Source organism: Brienomyrus brachyistius, chromosome 4 (genome assembly GCF_023856365.1).
Source record: "Brienomyrus brachyistius isolate T26 chromosome 4, BBRACH_0.4, whole genome shotgun sequence".
NCBI classification, from domain to species: domain Eukaryota; kingdom Metazoa; phylum Chordata; class Actinopteri; order Osteoglossiformes; family Mormyridae; genus Brienomyrus; species Brienomyrus brachyistius.
This window is the reverse complement of record NC_064536.1, coordinates 22,077,828-22,103,902: the sequence shown is the minus strand read 5'-3', so window position 1 is coordinate 22,103,902 and position 26,075 is coordinate 22,077,828. Positions and strand designations below refer to the sequence as shown.

Below are 26,075 nucleotides of genomic sequence, written 5' to 3'. Positions count from 1 at the left end.
CTTACATCAGTAACACTAAAACCCCTGGCACATTTCCAGCTATGCCTCCTACAACTACAATTGGCCCAGTTACAACTCTGCCTCCTACGACTACAACTGGCCCAGTTCCAATTCCGCTTCCTATGACTACAACTGGCCCAGTTACAACTCTGCCTCCTACGACTACAACTGGCCCAGTTACAACTCTGCCTCCTACGACTACAACTGGCCCAGTTACAACTCTGCCTCCTATGACTACAACTGGCCCAGTTACAACTCTGCCTCCTACGACTACAAGTACCGTACCTCCAACTCCGGATACAGTTGCCATATTTCCAACTATGCCTCCAACAACTACAACTAGCCCAGTTACAACTCTGCCTCCTACGACTACAAGTACCGTACCTCCAACTCCGGATACAGTTGCCATATTTCCAACTATGCCTCCAACGACTACAACTACCACAGTTCAGCCTCCAGGTAAGCTAATAACTCCTATTATATTGCATTAAAGGCTTGTGTTTGAATAAAACAAACATCATACTTATATATGAATTGTACGCAAAATTTGAAAAATACTTATTAATGCCATAATAGTGTCATTCAATTTTGCATCTCTAGGACTTGGGGGGGGGGGGGGGGGGGTTTGAATCCCCGCTCCGCTCTGTGTGTAGAGATTGCAGGTTTTCCTGTTGTCATGTGGGAAATGCACACAACTCCACCAGCACTCAGTACAGAATAGGGGCAGAGAAATAGCCTCTCTTTTCCTGGTACAGGTGTAAGGGTGGTGGCCAACTTGAATATGAAGCTTCTGGCTCCAAGCACCATGGACGTGTACGGAGTAGATTCGGCGCTTTACATGGTGAGTACTGCGCCTCTACCACCTCTACCTCAGCAGTGACGCATGTGCCCACTCCACAAGTGTGAGCAGTCAGTGATGTCTGATGTGACGGTCGGGCGGAGTGTGTACCCTGGCTTACAGTAATTGCACCCCCTTATGGACAGCAGTCTCACTCATGAGAGGAAAGATTAACTAATCCAGTTCGGGGGTCACTGCCAGTCCACTGCAAGGCATGTGCTTACATGCAATTACACACCCTGGGCCCCGGGGTCATTTAAGGTCAAACTAAAATAGCCATGGGTGACCCACACAAGAACAAGGAGAAGAAGCAAACCTCACATTCATAGACTGGGAGGTGAGAATTCAACCCGGACCTGGAAGTGTGCAAACCCCCACCCCCCCCCCCCCCCCTGACATATCTCTTTAAACAAAGACCTGTTTGGCCAATGCAACATCCTCTCAGAGGTGACTTTAAGCTCACAGGCAGACACTGACCTTCCCAGGCTCAGGCCCGCTGTTATTTTTGAAGTCAAAAGTTAATACCAGCAAGGTATCAGATAGATGGACACTGTGATGTGAGGGATGTGGTGGAATCACAGTGACCCCTTCTGATGCTACTATTTCTGCTACAGGGTGCTGCTCAACTTGAGATTTTCTTGCGGACCAAGTACAACATCCAGGGTCTGAGCATCACCAGGATGGAGAGGGAGCCACTTCCAGAAAACCTGTATTAATATCTGATTATATCCAAAAATGATTTCTTCCTTCTTCCTTGTGCTTCACTTTTCCGCATGTGCTTTTGGTTGTGGACGAGGGGGCGTGACATGAATTTCGTCATCAGGGGTTGCGGCTGACACCTGTGATCGACGTAAGTGTGGCCCAGATATTTATATTTAGTGGAATCTTTGAACATCTGTGCACATCGACCGTGTGTGTGCGTGATAATTAATTAGATGTTTCCAGTAGATGGCAGTGTTGACTTTCACATATCAACACTCAACGGCAAAAGAGTAGAGGAAGAATAGCTATTGTTGTAGTAGTTTTATTGAGCAGTTCTATGAAGAGGGTCTTAGGTACCTGCATATCTAATTTTTCATACTGTCCAGACATTATACTGAGGTACACAGTGTTTGAAAAAGCAGCACTATTCCGGCATTTTGAAATCTTGGCTATAAAATTTGGTGAGCAAATTTAGGGGGGGGGGTTGGGGTCCCAGATAATTTTGTCTTAAGGATTCCAAAATACCACAGTATACCTTATCGCCGTGATATAGCACAAGCCTAGAGTGATAACTGCTCAAAAAAGTTTACGCGTTTCACTGCCCTCTCCTGGTGTGATGGAATATCACTGCTGTATTCAGCACCGATCGCGACCATCCGCATCCGCAGCCAAATGTAGTATGAACACGAGCTGGTTGCGAGCACGAGCGTCCGCAGCCAGAAACTGCACGAAAGTGCATGCAAAAAAGTGAAGTATGAACTAGGCTTTACTGCATAGCTTTCATAAGCCCGTTTTGGGATTTCAGTCAGCAGAAATAATAAAGAAAATAAATGAATATAATGGAGTATTAAACTGAAATAATTTGCTTATCTTCAGATTCCGGCACGTTATACTGAATTTCTGTCTTACAGTGCCAGTCAAATTTTAGACACACCTACCCATAGAAATTGTACTATTCTCTGTATTTTAGAATAATTATAAAGACATCAAAACTATAAAATAACATATATGAATGAATAAATGAATAATTTGATCATTCCTTTGTCGTCGGTCGAGGAGAAAGACCAACAAAATAAATGGTTTACAAGTGTTGAACAACAGTATAAAGGTTTTAATGAAGATGTGGTGCAATTGGTAATGAATCTGGTAAAATGTTTCTTATTAATGAAAATAATGTGTCCGATGATCAAATCAAAAATAATGCACAAGATGCAGTTAATCCTTATACCAGTGTTTCTAACACCATTAGTAAAGGTTCGAAGCGAAATTCAACACGGTCCAAACCGAAATGGTAGCTATTATGGCACAGCAGGGGTCGCTGGAATAAAAACGTGTTGGAAGAGGAGGATGGATGTTTAAAGAGAAAAGCAGAACAACTGGAAACTCAAACAGCCATTAGCTAAGCTGTGGTCCAGGTTCTGAGTGCGGAATAAGAATCAGAAATAATCAGCGCACAACTGCTCAAGTCTCAGGATGCGTGCAATGGGAGCCTTAAATAACGCAACCGCATGGAGGAATCTTACATCTTAATCACAATGCCGATTATTTCGTCACCACAGGAAATGTTTGTGAACCGAAGGTTTCACCTGCTGGTGAGAATGTGTTATTACAGGAGATGTCTTTTCAATCTAATGCTGAAAGAGTTGAACCTCAAATTGATATGGAGTTGCATCTTCTCTCTTGGTCTCCATCTCCTGGACATGTGTTTCCTGCTAGAGAGCAAACCTCAGGCCCAGAAGATTAGCTTCTTAAAGGCGAAAGGTGTCTGTTTTAGTTGTTTGCAGAAGGATACATATGAGTAAGGAATGTAAGGCACGTTCTGCATGTCGGAAATGCAATTTTATGCCTCAAGCTCTTCTAAGTCACAAGGCATCAGGAAGTCAAATTCTCAACTAAGTGCTGGAGCACGCACTGAACAGTCTAGCGGACTTACTGGGGCCAGACAGGAATTTTGTGTGTTGTGCATAATACCAGTTCAAGTTGGAGCATCTATAGGAAGTCAGTATTACTTAACTATGCACTTTTAGACTTTGGAAGCTCTGCTCCATTTTGAACAGAAGGACTATTGAGAAAACTCACCATGGGCCATTATGAAATATTGCCAGAATGCAGAATATCCAGAAGAGATAAAAGGTCTTCAGAAAGGTGACTGTGAACAAAATTAGCCACTTGTGCAAGCTGAGCCCAGCACTGAAAGATGGCACATTGAGGCTTGGTGGTCATCTCAGCAGAGCATTGCTGCCTGCAGAAGTATCCTGTGATACTCCCAAAACATCTTCATGTCCCTTCACTTATTCTTAAACACATTTATGAAGAAGTGGGACACAGAGAATGCAACTTTATGCTTTCCAAACTGAGAGAGCAGTATTTGATTCCTGGTGCAAGTAATACAACATGACGCAAATTTGCCAATACAGAGAGTTACACCGGATAACCTACCAAAATCTTTTTGGCCCATTCCAAGTAAAACAGTGCAAAGTGTAATAAAAAGGCATCATCTTGGCATCTTTCATATTGATGTATATATTCATATTGAAGTAGCAATTTCATTGGATACAGATTCCATCTTCATCAGTTTATTGCAAGGAGTGGTTTCAGAAATATGATCTGATAATGGAGCAAATTTAGGAAGTGCCTATTGAGGGCTGAAACAATTCCAAAATTCATGAAGTTTTGCTGCAAAGGGGAATAAGGTGGAATTTTAATCCACCAAGTGGATCTCATTATGTTGGAGCTCAATAAGAAAAATACTTGGATCCATTCTCAATATACAGAACCTGGATGAAGAAGGTCTCTCTATGGTTCTATGTAAAGTATAGGCTATAATTAACAGTCGTCCTATTACTAAGGGATCCTCAGATCCAAATAATGTGGAACCTCATTCTCCAAGTCATCATTCGTTGTTTAAAACCAAGCCTGGTCTTCCACCAGGAATGTTTCCGAAAGAGGATCATTACATACAACTGCAATATGTCAGATTTGTTATGGACACAGTAGACTAAAGAATATCTACCATTACTACAAGAAAGACAAAATTGGATGTACAGAGGGCATAAATTTGTTCCAGGTGATGATAGTGGACGAATCGGCTCCATGTGGGTTATGGATTTCGGCTAGAATCATGGAGACTAGCAGATTCACAAGGTTTGGTTCATCAAGTTAATGTGCAGAAAATGACAGGAGTCTTGAATAGGCCTGTTACAAAAATATGTTTATTGTGTGAAGGTCAAGAGACTAAAAAGATGGAGAATGTATTGACTGATGGGCTATAAATAAGATCTGTATTACTTGTGTTTAATTATGTCATTATGGTTCCATTGTCTATTGATTGTGTCAGTATGGCTCCATTATAATATAATTTGTAATTATCATTGTAATTAGAGGTCAGTATGTAGGAGCCATATTTGTGGGTCATGTGACGCGTCACATGGGTGGGATAAAGGGTAAATTACCTGTTCACAGATGTACACTATTGGAGTCTAGCTGAGCAGGGATTGAAAGCTTTCTGTTAACCGTGGTGTGCAATTTGCTTTGGGAGACCCTGCCAAGGGTAATTCCCAACGACATACTTCCTAGGATAACAGGGCACACAAGCCCCTCCTCCGCTATAAGGTGGCAGTTCTTGAGGGCTATGAATTGAATGTCATTTGCTCTTGTATTGTGAAATTTACTATGAAAAACTACAAATGAGTATAATATCAGGGTCCTCCATAAGTTGCACACACATACACACAGATCCTAGAACATAGTCTTTTGAATTCTATGTACAGTTAGATCCATAAATATTTGGACATTGACACAGTTTTCATAATTTTGCTTCTGTACATCACAATGGATTTGAAATGAAACAATTGAGATGCAGTTGAAGTGCAGACTTTCCACTTTAATTCAATTGGTTGAATAAAATACAAAATATTGTATAAAAATATTAGGATCCGCAAACATTTTTATACACAATCCCCTCATTTCGGGGGCTCAAATGTAATTGGACAAATTAATATAACTGCAAATAAAATGTTAAATTCTAATACTCTGTTGAAAACCCTTTGCAGACAATGACTGCATGAAGTCCTGAACTCATGGACATGAGCAGACGCTGGGTTTCCTCCTTTATAATGCTCTGCCCGGCCTTTACTGCCGCAGCTTTCAGTTGCTGTTTGTTTATGAGTTTATATACCTGAAGCAAATGAAATGCGTGCTTGATTAGGTTGAGATCAGATGACTGACTTGACCATTGGAGAATATTCCATTACTTTGCTTTAATAAACTCCTGAGTTGCTTTCGCTGTATGTTTTAGGTCAATGTCCATCTGTGTTGTGAACTGCCGCCCCATCAACTTTTGCTCAAATCCAGTCAAATTCAGCCGACAGTAGGCCTCTGTACACCTCATAATTCATCCGGCTGCTTCTGTCCTCTGTCACATCATCAATAAACACTAGTAACCTAGTACCACTGGCAGCCATGCATGCCCATGCCATCACACTGCCTCCACTGGGTTACAGATGACGTCGTATGCTTTGGATCATGAGCTGTTCCATGCCTTCTGCACACTTTTCTTACCATCATTCTGGTAGAGGTTGATCTTAGTTTCATCTTTCCAAAGAATGTTGGATGTTGTGAAGGGGTCTTTCTTCACCACGGAATTGATCCTGCGATCGTCCACCACTGTTGTCTTCAATGGACATCCAGCCGTTTAGCACTGCAAGTTCACCACTGCATGCCTGTTTTCTCAGAATGTATCGAACTGCAGATTGTGGCACTCCTAATATTCTTGCAAAAAAAGGGAACCAAACCATACTAAACAAAGGTTTTTTTAAGGGGGGGGGGGTATAAAAGTGTCTACTTCTTTGTTGAGCAATATCCTAATAAATTATAAATATTACAAATATTACGATACCAAATTACGAATGGGTCTAAAGGTACAAAGAACGCAATATACAAATTATATATATATATATATATATATTATGTATTATATCTAATAATATATTTTATGAACAACACACAAACAATATTCTAATATATTACAGAAATTAAATAAACATGGGGTTGAATTGAGGCGTGTACTCCCTCTCTCCCGATACTCCCTCTGACTCCGGGCTAGCGCTGTTAGCTCGTCCACCTTGTTAGCGAGCGATCGTACGTTCCCCATTATAATAGATGGGAGACACGGTTTATACCTCCGCTTCGTTTTAAGCCTTCGCTGCATCTGCGGTGTGCTTTCCTCCAGATTTCAGCATGTATGTATGTAGCCTTGTAGGTCTATATGACAAGCCGATCAGCCTCAGAGCGATCAGCTTGTCTCTGGGGTAAACAAAGGCTGCGGGGTGTAGCTGCTGCGCCGCGATCCCCTTCGTCAACAGTTCAGCGGCGATAAGCAGGACTAAAACTCTTTCAACCCACATGTTTGACAAAACAGTAATTAAGCAAAGAAAGTAAATAAGTAAAAGATGAAAAAGTATGTAAAAAAAAAGTTTAAAAGTTTGGCGGAAAAGGCAGGAGCAACTGAACAAGGCTGCGTGCCTGTTGACGCTTGCGCACTTAATTGGTTTATGAATGGTTTATAAGCAGGTTATAAATTAGGTTGTAACACTTCGTTAATCATTAATAGACAATTATACACATGTTATACCAGTTTTTTTTTTTACTAATGAGTTACTATCATTTATAAGTGTCAAAGGGGAGCCTTATTGTAAAGTGGTACCTCTTTGAGTTTGATCATTTGTTAAATTTTCAGTGAAAGTTCAGTGATTTTTAGTAGACTATTTTGGACATTTTTTGTCAACTAATCATGTGTTTATAATGGTCAAATCGCTTGAGAAGGACCATGCGGGTATGGCAGGGTAATAGATCATTTCTTATAAAAGGAAAGGAGAGCAGAATTTACATATAGGCAGCTGATGGACTAAAAAAGACCTTTTTCATTATACTGCCAACTCGACACTGTCTTTCCTCATTTTAAAAATCATCCTCCGCGGGTTGAGACTTCAGTCTGACATTCTGCGAGATGAAACAGATCTGTTAAAACCAGGCGATTTGTTTCACCTTGTGTTGAGATTTCGGGGGCTGGAGTAATAACAGCCCAGATAGCAGTAAAGTAAAGGACTGCTGCGATAACACTAAGTTGTTCATCAATTAATATAATATGTGTTCAAAATGTTATGTACTGTGTAACGCGTCGGGATCCAATGGTGAAATCTGGAAATGGACCAAACGGGGAGATAATTGGAATCACCGAAGATGCTCACTGGTCACAGGTCGCGCATGATTACCACAGAAAAGCGGTACACAAGCGCCCACCAGTGTCGGAAGTTTGGTAGCACTAGGTTCGGTCCTGCTCTGAAGTGTTATTGGGTCAATGACGGACACAGAGAAAGAATGCTGTAGAACTTCCCGTTTATTTCGTGTACACTAGGGCGCGCCATATCGACGTCCCTTCATGTTATTACTTCAGCTCTGTAACATATCACAACATCCCCCCCCCCTTGTTTAACTGGAGATTCCACATAATGTCTTGTACACATTATATTTGTACACTATTTGTTATTGTATAGTGCTATCTATTCTAATCGAACATAATCCTGATAGCGGGCTGGTTTATTACAACCCTTCCAGAGCTTGTGCTCATTACCGGTGCTCATTACTGCTGCGTGTGTTATCTCCACAAGGTGGTGGAGTGGAGGCTTCATTACTGTGAGTTTCATTTTGAGCTTGTGGTTCAGCAATGTGGATCCTCCTTCTGGTCTGTTGTTCTTGTGGGTTGCACGGTCCACGTAGGTGACATCTCTTGCGTCTGATCGTGTTACCAATTGGAGTTTGGACAATGTAACTCCCTTGAATATGACTCCTGTTTCCACTGTAAGTTCCTCCCTTAACCAGTATGCATGCAGGTTTCTGTCCATCCTTGGTGAATCAGATCTTTCAGTGAGTTTGGGATCCTCGACACTCTCTCTACATAGAGAAGGTCTGTGTCCCAGGGGAGAACTTTATGATGGCAACAGCTTGTTTACCTGGGTCCTCGATCTTGGCATCAGTCCCATCTATACGTCGGTCCAGCTCAGTGGTTCTCAAAGTCGGTCCTCAGGACCCACTGCCCTGCTTGTTTCCCAGCTATCCCTGCCCTACACACTGCTGATTACCTGGATCAGGTGTGTGCAGTCAATCAGAAGCTGAAAGACAGCTGGGACTTGTGTGTGTGACAGGGATAGCAGGAAAACAAGCAGGGCAGTGGGGCCCGAGGACCGAGTTTGAGAACCACTGGTCTAGCTCGATGTCGTCATGGTTCTCAAGGTTTGGCAGTCGACTGAGACTGAGACAGTATCTGCTAAGACCATTTGCGGTCCAGGTCGGTACTGGACTTGGTAGTTGTACCCTTCTGTTTTGATCAGCATGCGCTGGAGTCGTGCTGGAGCTGCACGCAGAGGCTTTGCAGAGATGGTTACAAGTGGTTTATGATCTGTTATTACCGTGAATGATTTTCCATATAGAGAGGTCACAGGCATTTCTCCTTCTAGGTTGTACCTGGCTTGGCAGTCTGTTCAAGTTTTTGAACCAAATGCAACGAGTTTGTGATCCTGCACCAGTGCATTACCGAGGCCTTTCTGTGATGCATCGACTTCAAGGGTTAGGGATATGTTCACATTGTGGCATTATAAGCAGAGATCTTCAGCTATTGCTGCTTTTAAGTCTACAAAACACTTCTGATGATCTGCTTCTCATGTCCATGGTGTTTCATTCTCCAGTAGCCCTCTCAGAGTGTCAGCTTTCTCCACGAAGCTCGGTATGTAGGTTGCTAAGTATGTTAGCATACCCATGTAGCTACGTAGCTCATATTTGTTCTGGGTGGTCAGCATTTTCTGGATGCGCCTCATGTTGGTGGGGTCAGGTTCGATGCCACCGTCCGTCTACAGGTTTCCAAAGAATGAGATGGTGTTTTGCTTTATTACACATTTGTCACTGTTGAATTCCTGGCCTGCTGCGGCTGCTTGTTCCAACAAGCTAATCAGGTTTCTGTAATGTTCTTCCTCATCCTTGCCATGCACTGCGATGTCATCAACTATACCTACCAGTGTATAACCAGGAGCGTGGTTAATCTGGTTAACCTTAAAATGTAGGCTCACATCCCAGGAGAGGTCTAGCTGTTCTACAGTAAGATACTGAATTTCTCTGGTAAATGCTATTAACTTTCAGTCTCAGACTTCCCATTCTACTGACCCCCAACGTCTTTCATGGGTACTTTGGCTGAATCCTTCCAGCCAGTTTGGAAACCCCCGCATTTGGCAGCAGGGGGCGCTGTTCTCTGGGCGGCCAAGTTACCTGCGTTATATCTTACTTGATAAATCTCATTCTTATATTAGCCAAGTTTCACCTTCGTAAAAGTAAATGTCTTCATAGGAAACCCCCTTTCATTTCTTTTCAGGCAGAATTTAAGCATTATATAAATTCAGTTAGACCCTCTTTAAATAAAAAAGCTGGGAAAAAACTATAAAAATATGTGTTATTCAAAGTATTTGTATAGATTTGTATATAGCACCCCTAGCATGTTTGTTACCTTATTACTGTACAATATTTATTATTGTATATTTTGTTTTATCATTCTTCTGTATGGTAAAAGTATAAATAATAATAAAAAGAGTCATGGCAGGAACATGTATGCAATTCAAAAGTCCTCTCCAAGAATGACGATTGTGGAAGCGTCGATTGAAAAAGTTGTTCTATGATTTATATGTTTGAAACATTTATGACAAGAGTATAAGCAGGTTGGGTACAAAGTGATTACAATTTGAAGCAAGACTGATACGTTTTAACTAGGTATGCAAACAATAATTCGGTTAGCAGCATACTAGGCCTGCATGTTGTCATTTTGCACCGCATCTTAAAATACTCTAGGCAAAGTCAAATTGTATTAAGCGCATATAACCTATGATATATTGCTCAGTATTTGTTAGGCTATATCATTTTTTTTGCGCTTTTTTAACTTTACAATGGACGACATTTCTTTTCCATTTAAAGTATCAGATTTGGCTCTAACGTCTGTAATATTAGATATGTTCGCTTAGTTGTGGTAAGTTTTAAATACCCACATACAGGGACGGATTACGGACCGGGTCAGCAGGGCCGCTGCCCAGGGGCCCTTGAGGTGCAGGGGGCCCGTGGGGTCCCTAGCCCAAAACAATTTGCAACGCTTATCAACAATGAATTTTCGTTTGTCTATTTTAGAGGGCCTACATTCTTTGATCCTCTGCCTACAAGGGCCCCTGACCTTATAGGGAGGGCGTTTGGCTGCCAAGGGCGAACGTTTTGCCCAGGGGCCCACACAACCCATAATCCGTCCCTGCCCACATACGACTTTTTCAGTCACAGGGTCGGTCTGCAAGGAATCCCAGCATTTTTTAATCACCGCCTGCGCCTTCTGGCTGAAGACGTGGGGTGGCGCCCTTGAGCCGCGTGTTAACCCCTTGCTCGGGGCCGACCCGTGAAGCTTCCTGTGGGAAATGGAGAGGGGCTGAGACGGTAACCTGCGCGGAAGGAGTGGGAGTGTCACTGGAGAGTCGCGCCGTCCCTGGTGGGTGTGACGGAGAGACATGAAGGCGGACGGCGGCTGAGCAGACAGGTGTCGCGGAGCGAAGGATCGCGCCTCTAACAGACGTGTTATAGCAAAGCGCACAGAATCTACATGGATTATTAATAACTCCCTGCACCTCGTTGGGCACAAACGCCGGTGGTATCCAAGAGATTTGCGTGCATAGATCACCGCGACGAGACTGTGCTGTCATTCCAGGATATTAGATGGATGCGTTCCTAACAAAGAATCGTGGAAATGCTTCCGCAAGTTAATTCGCAACTTTTTTAGCCGGTTACTCCGTCAAATAAAATTAAGGATATGTTTTAGTTGAGTTATACTCGAGATCATCCGCACGAACAAAGTAATTTAGCACGTCAGAGGGGAAGGTAGAAGAGTGCGGCGCCTCTTCTCATATTCTTGACGGCAGCTTTTGTGAAACTTTGGAAATGACCGGCGGGGTGGATGATAAGGTCCATGGAGCAGCACCGGGATCCACGAATCCGAAGGAGAAAGAGAGCAAAGTTGCGCCGTCGCCGGAGCCGCCGTCAGTCATAGACGACGTGGGGAAGACATGGATGCAGTTTGCGAAAAGCTTCGTGCTCATCCTCCCTGTCTATGTGATGGGCTTTTTGGGCTTCAGCTTCAGCTGGATTTTAATCGGGGTGCTGGCGCTCTTGTGGTGGCGGAGGAACAAGGGGGAGAAAAGCACTCGGTTTCACCGAGCATTGGCTTTCCTGGACGAGGAAGTGGAGGAGGTCGCTGTAAAATCGAGCCTGTCAGCTACTGAGCTGCCGTCCTGGGTGAGTGGGGAGATAACCAGCCTGCCCGGATAGCCTGGACCAGCCTGTCTGTTTTGATCGCCACACACGTTGTCATTCAGCACCCCCTGGCTGGGGGGTTACAGTCATCGTAGACTTTAAATTCCCACTGGACGCATCTGCCTTTATTCTAAACCCAGCAGCACAACACGACTATGATACCCTCTGGCTTGTATTTAATTTAGCATATGAATCCTTCTATCTTGTATTTCATTTAGTATTTTTTTTACTTTATTTTATTTCGAGTATGGCTGGAAGTCAGAGAGTGCGAGGAGTCAAACGCGCATCGGTTTTGCCAAATGACAAAAAATGTCACTTCTAACTAAGGAGACTATTAGGAGCGTTTTCGGCAATCCACTGAAGGCAGTGAAACGAAATCCTGAGGTGTTGCTGCATCTCAGGCTAATTATTAGGTAATCTATCTGCTTACACCAGCGCGCACTCCCAGTTTAGAAAGTGATTCATTCCCCGAGCGCGGGGCAGGTGCGCAATATAAAACGATATCTAAATGATCAAGCCAGTTTATATGCCTAAATAAATTAGGGGCTCTATTCCAATAAATTAAGCACTCTGGAGCGGGAACGTGCATGTTCACAGTCCGCCAGTATCTCTTCTGGGGTACGGCTGATCTTTGTTTTTCGAAACATAGTGTTAAGTGTGCGACACGCGATGTTCATAACACTACCGAAAAGATATTTGTCTAAACCTAAAGATCAAGGGTAGGGGATGTCGCGGTTTTCAAGGCACTTTCCAACTGATCACTAATAAGGGAGAACCCCCCAGGCCACAAGCGAAGTCTCTCTGTACAGTGTCTGTGTTCGTGGTTTAGATGAAGCAGGACAGTTCTTCGCTGCTTATTTCCAGCCCCTGTAATTACAAAGTAACTTCCTACACAACGGCCATACTTGTAAATGTGCGGAGAAACAGTCTATTGCGCGTACTCGTTTTTCTCCAAGCAAGACAGGTCCAGCGGGAAATCTGAGTTGTAACCTGATTCTTTCGTTTGAAACTGCAGCGAGCCCGCTCCCTTCAATCGGCACAACCACTGGAAAAAGTACAATCCCGGGATAACACGTGGGTTACCCTGTCCAGCATATTCATTTATCTTACACTCTACTTTGGGCCCTGGGGTTATAAACAATGACTAATATGCCCAAATGATGAATGATCGTGAAATTACATTGCTAGCAAAAGTAATAGGCCTATTTCAAAATCGTTGCTTCTCCTTGATGTGTTTTGTCTCTGGCTAGTGAATCTGTCAGACTTTGACTGTGTCCCAAGTCGGGTGTGGAAGAGGGCTGGACTGGTCGTTTGACATATTTTCCTGGTGGGGAGCGTTGCTATTGAAGTGTGGAATTTAAGGCTTTTTGTAAGCAGTCTGTATGTCTGGGGGTGCCCTGGCACCCGAGCTCACAGTCCCTCTACTGTTATGCTTACTTGAAGTGCCCATGACCTCAGCACCTCATAATTTTGTATAAAGAGCAGAGGAGCGAAACCCCATTAAAACATTACTGGCTCAGCACCTGCTGCTTTAATTCAGTTATCAGCTTCCCATGTCTGCTTTCCGTTTTTAAGGTGAACAAAGCCTTTTAACGTTTTTATATTTTGCCACACTAAGAGGGAGGTGTCCCTTTGTGAAAGTGGACTCATGGAGTCTCGTGGGTCTCCAATTTTGCAATCCAGTGGCCTGTACCCTGAAGCGGAGTTACTGGCTTATCGGGGTAACTTGTCGGATTTAAGGCACCGCAGTTTAAATGGACTTCATATTTGTTCACTTACATTTTGCCCAGACTACCTTAAATCCGACAAGTTACGCGGATAAGCCAGTAACCCCGCTTCGCAGTACAGGCCCCAGGTGCCTTAATTAGGCGTGGTCGTCCACTGCAGCGTTGCACTGCGTAGACGTGCATAGCTAGGGCTTGCTGAGGGGCGTGTAATGAAACAGCTCTGGGCTCAGTGCAAAGATGCTCTGACACTATTGGCTGTTGAATGAAGGGCCAACCAGGGTTTGGAGAGTCAAGGGCACTTTGACCCTTAGTCTTCAGAACTTGATCTTATTGCTGCTGGGCCTGGCGCAGGTCCAGACCAGTGTCCTTGGTGCAGTGAGACTGTCTCCAGTGGTTATTTTTATTTAGATACAGTGTTGAGCATTTAGGACTCTCTCTTTTTATATAGCATTCTCAATTATATTCTCATTTTCTCACTATGTTCTTTCTATATAGAAAGCACTTAATCGCCCTGCATCAGTTGGCTGGCAATGGGAAACAACAGCTGTTTATTTACATTGACTTGAAGTTCTGTGTACTGTCTGAAGGGTACACTTCATTTCAAACATCCCCATATTAACCTAAGCTCAAATTACAAACCCCAAATCATATTTTTAGCCACATTAAATCTTCTAAAATATCACTTAGCTTATATTTATAATCTGTTGTTCGTAGTTTTTAAGGGGATTGCTTCGACGCGGTTTAAGCGGTGTGTGATTCTGTGGTGGCTTTGATCCGTTCAAAATTCTCTTCACTTATTCCTGTTCTGAGAACAGTGAAATATTTTCAGCGGGGAGGAGTCTGCTGGCTTCCATAAGGGATTTTTTAGGTAACAGCAGGCAGGATGACAATCGAGAGCTCTTTCCGGCATTCTCTAGCTCGCATCCCAAGGACCTGTTTTGTAAAGAACGCCTTTGTCGGCTTGATGTTTATAATAGGTTCTCGTTCTCTGCCCTTCCCTGGCATAAACACTAGCAGCCGTAGGTGTCTCAGGCTGTGGAATACAGCAGCCTTTGGCCATATTTAGACTGTCCTGTGTGTGGGACATGTGTAACCCTCTCATCGTGTGCAGAAACTGCTACGTGTCTGTCTTAAACTTAACTGTCCCTCTGAATTGTGCCTTGAATATGACCCAAAAGTGAGACGCGTGTGTTTGGGAGAATTTCGGTACCATAACAGACAAGAATGCTGCTCCATTTTATAATAAAAGTAAAAGCCGGCTTTGCCCTGCTTCACTGCGGCCTTTTAACTTTAACAAGACGCACGGTTCCTGAATGGTCAGGTATTTTTAGGTATGCCTCCTATCTCCTTAGCATAAAGTGTGCGCAGGCTTCCAGTTATTGTTTTGGATGATGCCGACATGTTGTTCTGCGACGGCAATCTGGGTTATCAGCTGTATCTGTGTTTCACGTTCTGCAGCTATAAATCCCCAGATCTCAAGCTTGTTTCTCATAACACTCAACCTGCAGGAAATATTAACACACGATGGTTGGATGATTCCCAGGGCCTATGAATGACAGGGGCCATAAAAAATTTGGAAGATACTTGTATTGGTCTGGGTTTGAGATCCAGTGTGATATTCTTTCACTGGGCCCAGAACCTCTAGTGGTGTTCCTATTAACACACACAGTACAACTTGATTAATTCCAAGCCCTTAATTATCAACACAGTATCAAAGGACATAAATATTTGAGGACAGGCTTGACCATGAATTAAGCGGCATGAGTGCTACATGGCCCTTTTAGCTTAAGAAAAAATTCCTTTGCCATTTCTGCAGTTGATTTTCCGGGGAAAAATCCATGCTGTTCTCCTGGGGTGGTTTACCTATGGAACTGTTCTGTTCTTGCAGTGTTTTTTTCCCCATGAAGTCAGAGTGGGGAATTGGTGATGATGTGCAGACTCACGTGGGTATATCAGAACTTCAGAATGCTTGAAGTTTTTGAAACCCTCCTTATCTCCTTACAGTTGTGCATTTCTGCTCAACCATCTCCCTGGACTTAAGCTGTTTTGGAAACATCACCCATTGTTTACCACATATGTCTTTGGGGGGGTTTCCTGTGGTCACAAAAGGTGAAGAGGATTTCCCTCCTGTTACTTGGGTGGGGAAAAGATTACCCAAGATAAAATGAAAGTAATTATAATACTCAAATCAGGTTTCGTCAGTGGTGAGTTTGTACTTGAGTTATGGAGTGTATGTTTGGATGGGGGTAAATCAAAGGTTTGTGTTTCGGGATGTGCCCCCATTCTATCACATTGCAGGGTTCCTTCCTGAGACAGTTTGGGCAGAGCAGTCCAACAGGGTAGGCCATAGAGCTGAACTGGAGTCTGGTTGGGTCAGAGTTCACACAAGGGTGTGAATGGTATGACAGCTATGATCAGATGAGCAGCAGACTGTACATCTTACTGACTGACACTTTTATCCAAAGCCACTTACAGCAGAGGGAAGGTTTTACAGGCATTCCTTGGGATTTGAACCCACAACCTTTCCATTGTTAGTACAATGCTTTACATGTTGAGTTACAGGAGCAACTGGTAAACATACAACAGATATATGTCTCCAGAGAGGACAGCAGCTGTTCTCTAGAGAATAAGGTAAAGATTGAAAGAATCAAGGTCTGCCTAGTCCTTTGTTGGGTGGTGGGTATCTGCCAGCCAATGGCTGTCTCCTCAAGAGTGTCATGTGATTTGCTGGCAGTTTGGGCCACATTGCAGCCCAATTTCACACCGCTGATCCAAAGCTTATTTCAAGCCTTATTTGTAGCTCAGTGTATTTATACAGGTAGACATCTGTGCTTAAGTTTAACTCTACTGTTTTCAAATTCCTCAACCACCACGTTCTCTGCTAGCTGCGATAATGGTTGATGGATACTGAGATTTGATGCCCCACCCAGTTCCCTGCAAACTCCCCACTTCTCTCCGGTGAGCCTGGTCCCCCGGAGGCGCTGGGGAGAGCAGAGGCTCCATTGGCCGGGCTCACCGGAGAGAAATCTGCATCGCCTGAGACTCAGCCCTTCCTCAGGATATGTGGCATTACTGGAGAAAAGGAAACGGCGCCGATTTCACCTGTACGGCCTTTGTCTGTGGGTCAGCGGGGAGTCTTTGGGCTCTCGCTGTCTCCTGGCAGCAGTCGACGTGTCCCAGCGCCTGCCTGGGCATCATCAACCCAATCGGACACGTTCTACCACTCAGACTGGTTCTTTGGTCAGGGAGTGGTTCCGGTTTTTGCAGTGGCTGCCCGTCGTGCTCCAAAACGTCACTGTGGCATCCCACAGAAAGGGAAACCATTTCCGGCTCCGTGAGCTTTTGTCGTGTGGAATGCCGCTGAAACTCGGATGGAATTCCCATATGTGAAACCAGCATGTCTGACTACAGCAAACTATGTGGGTGGGAGATGTAATTGTTCTGCTGTTGGTCTGACACCCGGCATTTCCGGTTCCCCCAGAACAGTGACCCCCCCCCCCCCCCCCAACAGTGTCATGCAGGCGCTCAAAGCCTTTGACATACATTAAAGGGGCACTTAGGGTCTTTTAATGAGAGTCACATTAAATAATGTTGGATAATGGAGCAGGTGCTCAGGCACCCCCACCTCTCCTCCCAGCACGTGCCTGATCTCTGGGGTCATGAGATCACTGTTACCTGATCTGCCCTGAGCCACGATCCGCCGCCGCAGGTCCACGTTACCTGGCCTTCTAAGTGCCAAGGCCAAGATGATACTGACTGGCCTCACACTCGGAGCGTGCCGTTTCTGTTTATGCCTGACTCATCTCTCTGCACGTCAGCTGCACCCCGGGGCCTCGAGGATCTGGGCTGGGGGCCAGGGACACACAGAATCAGTAGTAAAATAGAAATAGCAGCATGAGACAATAAGGATCAACTACTGTATCAAGTCAAGTGTCAAGTCAGGTGGTCATACCATCTATATACAGGTATACTGTACAGTGGCATGAAGTGAAGTTCCCCCCCAGGACCGCAGTGCGACATACAGACGGCAAGTGACAAGGGGGGGTTTCAAAAGCGATTAATGTAAAAAAACACAGGATAGTGTGAAACAGAGGGACTGGAGCCAATGTCTATGTAAACAGTAATAGAGCTTCAGCATAATCGGGTGGAATAAATAAGCTGAGACATAAAGTCTGAAGAGCTGAAGGTGAAAATATCCATTGGCCAGTTGGTGGCGCTGCTCCTTGTCTGGCTGTTGTTTCATCGTCAAGGTGAAGCACACAATGTCTGGGCGAGTATTGTTCACTGTAACCCGAGGAATTGGCCCCGCCCCCTCCATCCCGCAATGTTATTCTTTATCACCTTGATCACCGTGTTTCTCCGTCATTTCTTGCTGAACCATGTTAACCCGCTGTTTTCTGTTTCAGGTTCAATTTCCCGACGTGGAGAGGGTGGAATGGTTAAACAAGGTAAAGATTATTCATCTTCTATGTGTGTGTGGGTCAGATATCAGAGTACATTGCATTATGGGGTCTGAATGTCCCAACAATGTGATAAACATCTGTTATTTTCACGTTGTAGGGGCCTTTTTTTCCCCACAAAAGGAAATTCGATTTTATAAAAGTCTGTGATTGCAAAAAAAAATCTAAAAAATGCCAAAAGTCTTGTGTTTTGTTTGGTTACTGATGGTTAAGGTTAGGGCTGGGTGGGGGTTAATGATGTCATTGTTGGTATTAGTGTTTTTCCCTTAGAAATGAATGGACAGTCCCCACAAAGATATTAGTACAGGTCTGTGTGTGTTTTCTCCCAGAGCCACATTGTCTCTGCGTATCCTGGCGTGTCCTTTGCCAGGGGGGCGGAGCCTCAGAGGTGTGGGTTATTAATAGCCAGCCCACGTGTGCATGTCTGCTTGCCAGGCTCTGCGGGCCTCTCTGGGGAACTGGGAAGTTGACTTGTTCGTGGTCCCACTGCAGCGTAAGCCAGATTTACACTGGCCATATGCCTCGCCTTATGGTGCAGTGTGTTCCCACTTCCCTGTGTCTCCTGTATAGCTGCAGTGTAATTCCAGTTCAGGCACCATACTTCCTATACAGCTGCAGTGCGATCTCAGTCCAGACACCGTATCTCTTACATAGCTGCAGTGCGGTCCCAGTCCAGACACCAAACCTCCTGTATAGCTACAGTGCAGTTTCAGTCCAGACATCATATCTCTTGCATAGCTGCTGTGCAGTCCCAGTCCAGACACCATATCTCCTGCATAGCTGCAGTGCGGTCCCAGTCCAGACACCATATCTCCTGTATAGCTGCAGTGCGGTCCCAATCCAGAAACCAAATCTCCTGTATAATTGCAGTGCACTCCCAGTCCAGACACCATATCTCCTGCATAGCTGCAGTGCACTCCCAGTCCTGACACCATATCTCCTGTATAGCTGTAGTGCAGTTTCAGTCCAGACATCATATCTCCTGTATAGCTGTAGTGCAGTTTCAGTCCAGACACCATATCTCCTGCATAGCTGCAGTGCACTCCCAGTCCTGACACCATATCTCCTGTATAGCTGCAGTGCGGTCCCAGTCCAGACACCATATCTCCTGCATAGCTGCAGTGCAGTTTCAGTCCAGACATCATATCTCCTGTATAGCTGTAGTGCAGTTTCAGTCCAGACACCATATCTCCTGCATAGCTGCAGTGCACTCCCAGTCCTGACACCATATCTCCTGTATAGCTGTAGTGCAGTTTCAGTCCAGACATCATATCTCCTGCATAGCTGCAGTGCACTCCCAGTCCTGACACCATATCTCCTGCATAGCTGCAGTGCACTCCCAGTCCTGACACCATATCTCCTGTATAGCTGTAGTGCAGTTTCAGTCCAGACATCATATCTTCTGTATAGCTGTAGTGCAGTTTCAGTCCAGACACCATATCTCCTGCATAGCTGCAGTGCACTCCCAGTCCTGACACCATATCTCCTGTATAGCTGTAGTGCAGTTTCAGTCCAGACATCATATCTCCTGCATAGCTGCAGTGCACTCCCAGTCCTGACACCATATCTCCTGCATAGCTGCAGTGCACTCCCAGTCCTGACACCATATCTCCTGTATAGCTGCAGTGCAGTCTCAGTCCAGACATTGTATCTCTTGCATAGCTGCAGTGCGGTCCCAGTCCAGACACCATATCTCCTGCATAGCTGCAGTGCACTCCCAGTCCTGACACCATATCTCCTGTATAGCTGCAGTGCAGTCCCAGTCCTGACATTGTATCTCTTGCATAGCTGCAGTTCACTCCCAGTCCAGACACCATATCTCCTGTATAGCTGTAGTGCGGTCCCAGTCCAGACACCATATCTCCTGCATTGCTGCAATGCGGTCCCAGTCCAGACACCATATCTCCTGTATAGCTGCACTGCGGTTCCAGTCCGGACACCATATCTCCTGCATAGCTGCAGTGCAGTCTCAGTCTAGACAGCGTATCTCTTGCATAGCTGCAATGCGGTCCCAGTCCAGATACCATATCTCCTAGATTCTAGTTCAGACACCATATCTCCTGTATACCTGCGGTGTTGATCCCGATTAGATATTGTATCTCCTGTATAGGTGTAGTGAAAGTGAAACAGCATGATCCCAGTCTCCCGCGTAACAATCTGGGGAGGTGACTTACTCTACATTGACCTCCTTCTGGTGGTCAGTATGCTCCTTTACTACTCTGCCAAAGCTGGTGTCAGTAACACTAATTCAGTGTTGATTTAGAGTAGCGGGAGCCGCCTCCTTGTTATATGAATAGCATACTGTAGCAGGCCGCTTCTCTTCTGACGTGAGGATTCGTCTGAGGCTGAGTTCCCTAATCACTCTGACCCACCTCTCTCTCTCTGCTCTCTCAGACGGTCAAACAGATGTGGCCCTACATCTGTCAGTTTGTGGACAAGCTGTTTCGCGACACCATCGAGCCGGCAGTGAAGGAGGCCAACGCGCACCTTAGCACCTTCTGTTTCACTAAGATTGACTTGGGAGACAAAGTGAGTGACCCCCACCCAGCCTTCACACCGCCCCCCTAGATACATATACGGACTTCTTATTTCCACAGCTCCTTATTTGTGTAATTCTGATCATTACCATCTCCCTGTCCATCTCATCTCCCTGACATATAGCTCCTCCTCTTTCCTGTACTACTTCCTGCTTATTCACTCTAACCACATGGCCCCTCCCTTTTTCCAGTGTGTGTCTGTGATCGGAAAGTCGCCGGTTTGACCCCGGCCTCGGCACATCTGCCGGTCCTTGAGCAAGGCCCTTAACCCCCAGCTCCCTGGGTGCTGCTATGGCTGACTGCCCTTCACAGCCAGCTTGCTATTTCCTACAGAGAGCAAGTTGGGGGAGGCGTAAAGAGAATTTCCCCATGGGGATCAATAAAGTATCAATTATTACACTACTTCCTATTTATGCATATTAAAGTATGATGCCACCTATACTTACAGCAATATTCACTGCCTCTGTGCGGCACCTATTGTACATGTGATCCGTAACACGGAGACTCAGTACGGCCTCTCCCCTGTTTAGCCACTCAGGATCAACGGTGTGAAGGTGTACACCGAGAACGTGGACAAGCGGCAGGTGATCATGGACCTGCAGATCAGGTGACTCAAGAGCCTCCAATTGTTCCCGCGCTGTGACTGGCTGGCTGCCGACGAGGCCACTTCAGTTCTGTGTCTCCTCCCTCTTCTGCTGTAGCTTTGCGGGAAAGACGGAAATCAACGTGGACATCAAGCGGTATTACTGCAGAGCGGGGATCAAGAGCATACAGGTAGGCGGGGGCGGGGCGGAGTGGGGCGGGGCGGGGCGGAGGGGGCGGGGCGGGGCGGAGGGGGCGGGGCGGAGGGGGCGGGGCGGAGGGGGCGGGGCGGGGCGGAGGGGGCGGGGCGGAGGGGGCGGGGTGGGGCGGGGCGGAGGGGGCGGGGCGGAGGGGGCGGGGCGGGGCGGAGGGGGCGGGGCTCAGTGCTCTGTAAACGGACAGTGTTCAGATTTAATCCTGTACATGAGTGGTTCTCAAACGGCGGGTCATGACCCTTCCCGGGGGGTTGGCAAATAATTGAGAGGGGTCGCAAAACATTTTCTCAGTATGCTAAATAAAGATTTGAATCTTTTTCCTTTGCTCCACACCCCGCTTGGCAAAACTTATTGAAAGAGGATGTGAGAATTGTCCAGTATTTTTTGGGGGGTTTCTGGACAAAAAGTTTGAGAATATCTGCTGTAGATTAGACACCCCTCATGTTCTGAGTCCTTTCTGGGTAGAGGACGGCTGGCTGGATTGATGGAGGAATGTATGGATGGATGGATGGATGGATGGATGGATGGATGAGACTGGTTTAGCAGCCGTGATGGATCTTCAGTCGTCAGTACTGTCTGGTACCTGAGCAGTTGGTTTACTGACACTGACCTTCTGTGACCTCCTTGCATCAGTGATTATAGGGTTGATTGCGTACCGTTTGTTACATCACACGCTGCTAATGTTAATTTCTCTGAATTCAGCTGTTATTCATTGTTACTCTGATCTGTAGAAACTCCAGGCTTGTATGTATAATCATCAATCAATGATTTATAACCAGCTACGGTTTCACCAGGATTTCTTGCTGAGCCAGATAACTTGTCGGATTTACGGCGGTCTGGGCTAAATGTAAGTGGACAAAGATAAATTCATTTATACTGGGGGGACCTTAAAACCGACAAGTTATCTTGCTAAACTAAAAGTCCAGCTTTGTGACACAGGCCCCTGCTGAAGGTCCAGGTGGGGCTCGGTTAGGGCATACAGACACTGTGACCCACACTGAACTCCTGGGCCCGGGTTCTGGTGCCAGCCCTCCTGCGTCCGAACATGCCGCCAGCGTGAGCGACAGCAAGGCCCGAATCCACCTCGGACGCTGTATCGATCCGCTGGCTATGATGAGCTCCCGGGGCTGAGGAAGGATTTCATTACCTCATACATGATTCAGGGATCAGGGGTTTCTCATTTTTTTAGTGCTCTGATGGGACTGCTTAGAGACGAGTGCAGAGTGCCTATGTCAGCACTTCAGGTTATAAAGCCGGCTCAAGTGATGAAGGTTCGATTATACCGTGTAGATGCTTTTTATTCAGCACTTTACCAAGCTGTCCCCAGGAGGCTGCAGGGTGTGGCTGGTTACTCTTTAAATCATGATCGTTCCAGTGCTTCTTCCCCTCTAAGATGTGTCCTTTGTTTGTTCATTATTTAATCTCTTTTTTTTTGCTTTGTTTTACTTTTGTTACTCTTAAGCAGTATTTCCAGGGGACTTAAATGAATGATGATAGCATCGCTCTAGGTTGAAGGAGCAGACTCCTGCCGGAGAAGATTGAGTTAACCACACCACATTCCTCTGGCATGTTCGGGGCACATTTAGGAAGCATGACGCTGCATTAGATGTGCTTCAACATTAGGGCAGGTGAAGGTGAACGTGTGTCAGGCACTATGAGACGATGTTTCCGTGTGATTTGACCGCGATTCAGTGACATTTCTGTGTCAGCTGCTTGATCTCAGCTGTAATGTGAGGCTTTAGGTGTTCCCCGCGTGTCAGGGATGCTCCCACATATGTCCAGGTGTAATGCAGCATGGTCACTTCGCTCTGGCTACGTGAGAACAGGCTTCCTGACACCGGAGCTCCTTTGAGGGAGAGGCCGATGGGCAGAGGCATTCCATCATTGTCAGGAAGACGTGGACCACGGGGCAGGAAGCGAGTTGTTCTAATCCTGGGTGTGTGTGCATATGTATGTGTGTGTGTGTGTGTGTGTGTGTGTGTGTGTGTGTGTGTGTGTGTGAGCGGGTATACCTATCCTTATGGGGACACAATGTCCCCATAACGTGATAAATACCCTTTTTTTTCCCTTATGAGGATCCGTTTCCTGGTCCCCATAAGGGAAAACTCTATTTTATAAAAATCAGTGACTGATATGAAAAACTAAAAATGCAAAAATGCTTGTATTTTGCTTGGTTACTTATGGTTATGGTTAGGGCAGGGTGGGGGTTAGGGTTGTCATAGTTAGCGTTAGCATTTTTCCCATAGAAGTGAATGAGTAGGGCCCCATAAGGATAGGTATACCCTACATGTGCGTGTGTGTATGTGTGTGTGTGTGTGTGTGTGTGTGTATGTCTAGCCTTTCTATTCTTCAGGCTTATGAGTGGTTTTCACCTTGCAGTGAACCCTCTGTATTAACCTTAAATTTATAAAAATCTGTGAATGCAATAAAAAAGTAAAAATACCAAAAAAACTTGTATTTTATTTGGTTAAAGTTAGGGCTGGATAGGGCTTAACGGTGCCATGACTGGGATTAGGGTTTTGCCCATAGAAATAAATGGAGGGTCCCCACAAAGATATACATACCTAGTCAATGTGTGTGTGTTTGTGTGTTTCAGCTCAGCGGCATCATGAGGGTCGTCATGGAGCCGTTGCTAGGCGACATACCGCTGGTCGGCGCACTGTCCCTTTTCTTCTTGAATAAGCCGGTGAGTCCATCCTCCCCCCCACCACATGCCCCTGATAACCTCCGACCGGCTGCCCAGCAATGCAGCTGGGTGTATTTACAGGGGACACTGACCTCAAAGATATGACAGCAGCCCACCTGACAGACTCTCCCTTCCTGCAATCCGCCCCAGTGCCGCAGGTGGCACTGGGTGATGGGGGGTCAGGACCCCTTGCCGCCTACCTCAGCCATTGAGGTACTGTTGCCATTGGGCACACATGCCTGTTGTTCTGTACATGGCCCCTGTACTGCACGTGCAAGCAGTATCAGGTGAGCTGAGACCTTGTGAGGACTGATGTGAGATGCCCCCCCTCTCCATTTTCATGCCTCTTAAAATCCAAGCACACCTCAAAGATCTCGAGGCCTGCTGCCCAAATTGGGAAAATCACTGACTGGTGTTTGTCCTCAGTAGAGGCGCTGTTTCACATGTAAAAACTGTGGTCTGTTAAGTAACTCTGTGTCATCGTCCATCTTTTTTACGCCAGTACGTCGAAGGTAAATGTTGTGCTGCGGCAAATGTCCCAACCATTTGTTTGTAGGGAAATGCAGAGAAGGACCCAGCCAGGGCTCTGTCTCTGTGAGGGCGCTCTGCCCCGCCACTATGCGCTACTCCAGCCCATGTCTGTGAGGGTGCTCTGCCCCACCACCATGCCCTACTCCAGCCCATGTCTGTGAGCGTGCTCTGCCCCGCCACCATGCCCTACTCCAGCCCATGTCTGTGAGGGCGCTCTGCCCCGCCACTATGCGCTACTCCAGCCCATGTCTGTGAGGGCGCTCTGCCCCGCCACTATGCGCTACTCCAGCCCATGTCTGTGAGGGTGCTCTGCCCCACCACCATGCCCTACTCCAGCCCATGTCTGTGAGCGTGCTCTGCCCCGCCACCATGCCCTACTCCAGCCCATGTCTGTGAGGGCGCTCTGCCCCGCCACTATGCGCTACTCCAGCCCATGTCTGTGAGGGCGCTCTGCCCCGCCACTATGCGCTACTCCAGCCCATGTCTGTGAGGGTGCTCTGACCCACCACCATGCCCTACTCCAGCCCATGTCCGTGAGCGTGCTCTGCCCCACCACCATGCCCTACTCCAGCCCATGTCTGTGAGGGTGCTCTGCCCCACCACCATGCCCTACTCCAGCCCATGTCTGTGAGCATGCTCTGCCCCGCCACCATGCCCTACTCCAGCCCATGTCTGTGAGGGCGCTCTGCCCTGCCACCATGCCCTACTCCAGCCCATGTCTGTGAGCGTGCTCTGCCCCGCCACCATGCCCTACTCCAGCCCATGTCTGTGAGGGCGCTCTGCCCCGCCACCATGCCCTACTCCAGCCCATGTCTGTGAGGGCTCTCTGCCCTGCCACCATGCGCTACTCCAGCCCATGTCTGTGAGGGTGCTCTGCCCCACCACCATGCCCTACTCCAGCCCATGTCTGTGAGCGTGCTCTGCCCCGCCACCATGCCCTACTCCAGCCCATGTCTGTGAGGGCGCTCTGCCCCGCCACTATGCGCTACTCCAGCCCATGTCTGTGAGGGCGCTCTGCCCCGCCACTATGCGCTACTCCAGCCCATGTCTGTGAGGGTGCTCTGCCCCACCACCATGCCCTACTCCAGCCCATGTCCGTGAGCGTGCTCTGCCCCACCACCATGCCCTACTCCAGCCCATGTCTGTGAGGGTGCTCTGCCCCACCACCATGCCCTACTCCAGCCCATGTCTGTAAGCATGCTCTGCCCCGCCACCATGCCCTACTCCAGCCCATGTCTGTGAGGGCGCTCTGCCCTGCCACCATGCCCTACTCCAGCCCATGTCTGTGAGTGTGCTCTGCCCCGCCACCATGCCCTACTCCAGCCCATGTCTGTGAGGGCGCTCTGCCCCGCCACCATGCCCTACTCCAGCCCATGTCTGTGAGGGCTCTCTGCCCTGCCACCATGCGCTACTC

General features: G+C 46.6%; 2 protein-coding genes across 4 annotated transcripts in view; both read left to right on the top strand.

Moving 5' to 3' along the window:
• The window catches only part of LOC125740675 (hepatitis A virus cellular receptor 1-like), a 34,142-nt gene extending 31,569 nt beyond the window's left edge, over positions 1-2,573 (top strand). For both annotated transcript variants that reach the window (XM_049012145.1, XM_049012144.1), the window contains exons 2-4: positions 40-459; positions 756-841; positions 1,453-2,573. In XM_049012145.1, coding sequence (XP_048868102.1) covers positions 40-459; positions 756-841; positions 1,453-1,554 — 608 coding nt within the window. In that variant the 3' untranslated portion in view covers positions 1,555-2,573. The remainder of the gene's footprint in view (positions 1-39; positions 460-755; positions 842-1,452) is intronic.
• Positions 2,574-11,089: 8,516 nt separating this feature from the next.
• The window catches only part of LOC125740039 (extended synaptotagmin-2-like), a 34,126-nt gene continuing 19,140 nt past the window's right edge, over positions 11,090-26,075 (top strand). Inside the window, exons 1-6 of one of the 2 annotated variants that reach the window (XM_049010722.1) lie at positions 11,090-11,905; positions 18,057-18,098; positions 20,505-20,639; positions 21,178-21,254; positions 21,349-21,421; positions 24,041-24,130. In XM_049010722.1, the coding sequence (XP_048866679.1) occupies positions 11,552-11,905; positions 18,057-18,098; positions 20,505-20,639; positions 21,178-21,254; positions 21,349-21,421; positions 24,041-24,130 (771 nt within the window). In that variant the 5' untranslated portion in view covers positions 11,090-11,551. The remainder of the gene's footprint in view (positions 11,906-18,056; positions 18,099-20,504; positions 20,640-21,177; positions 21,255-21,348; positions 21,422-24,040; positions 24,131-26,075) is intronic. The other variant, XM_049010723.1, reaches the window with a different exon arrangement.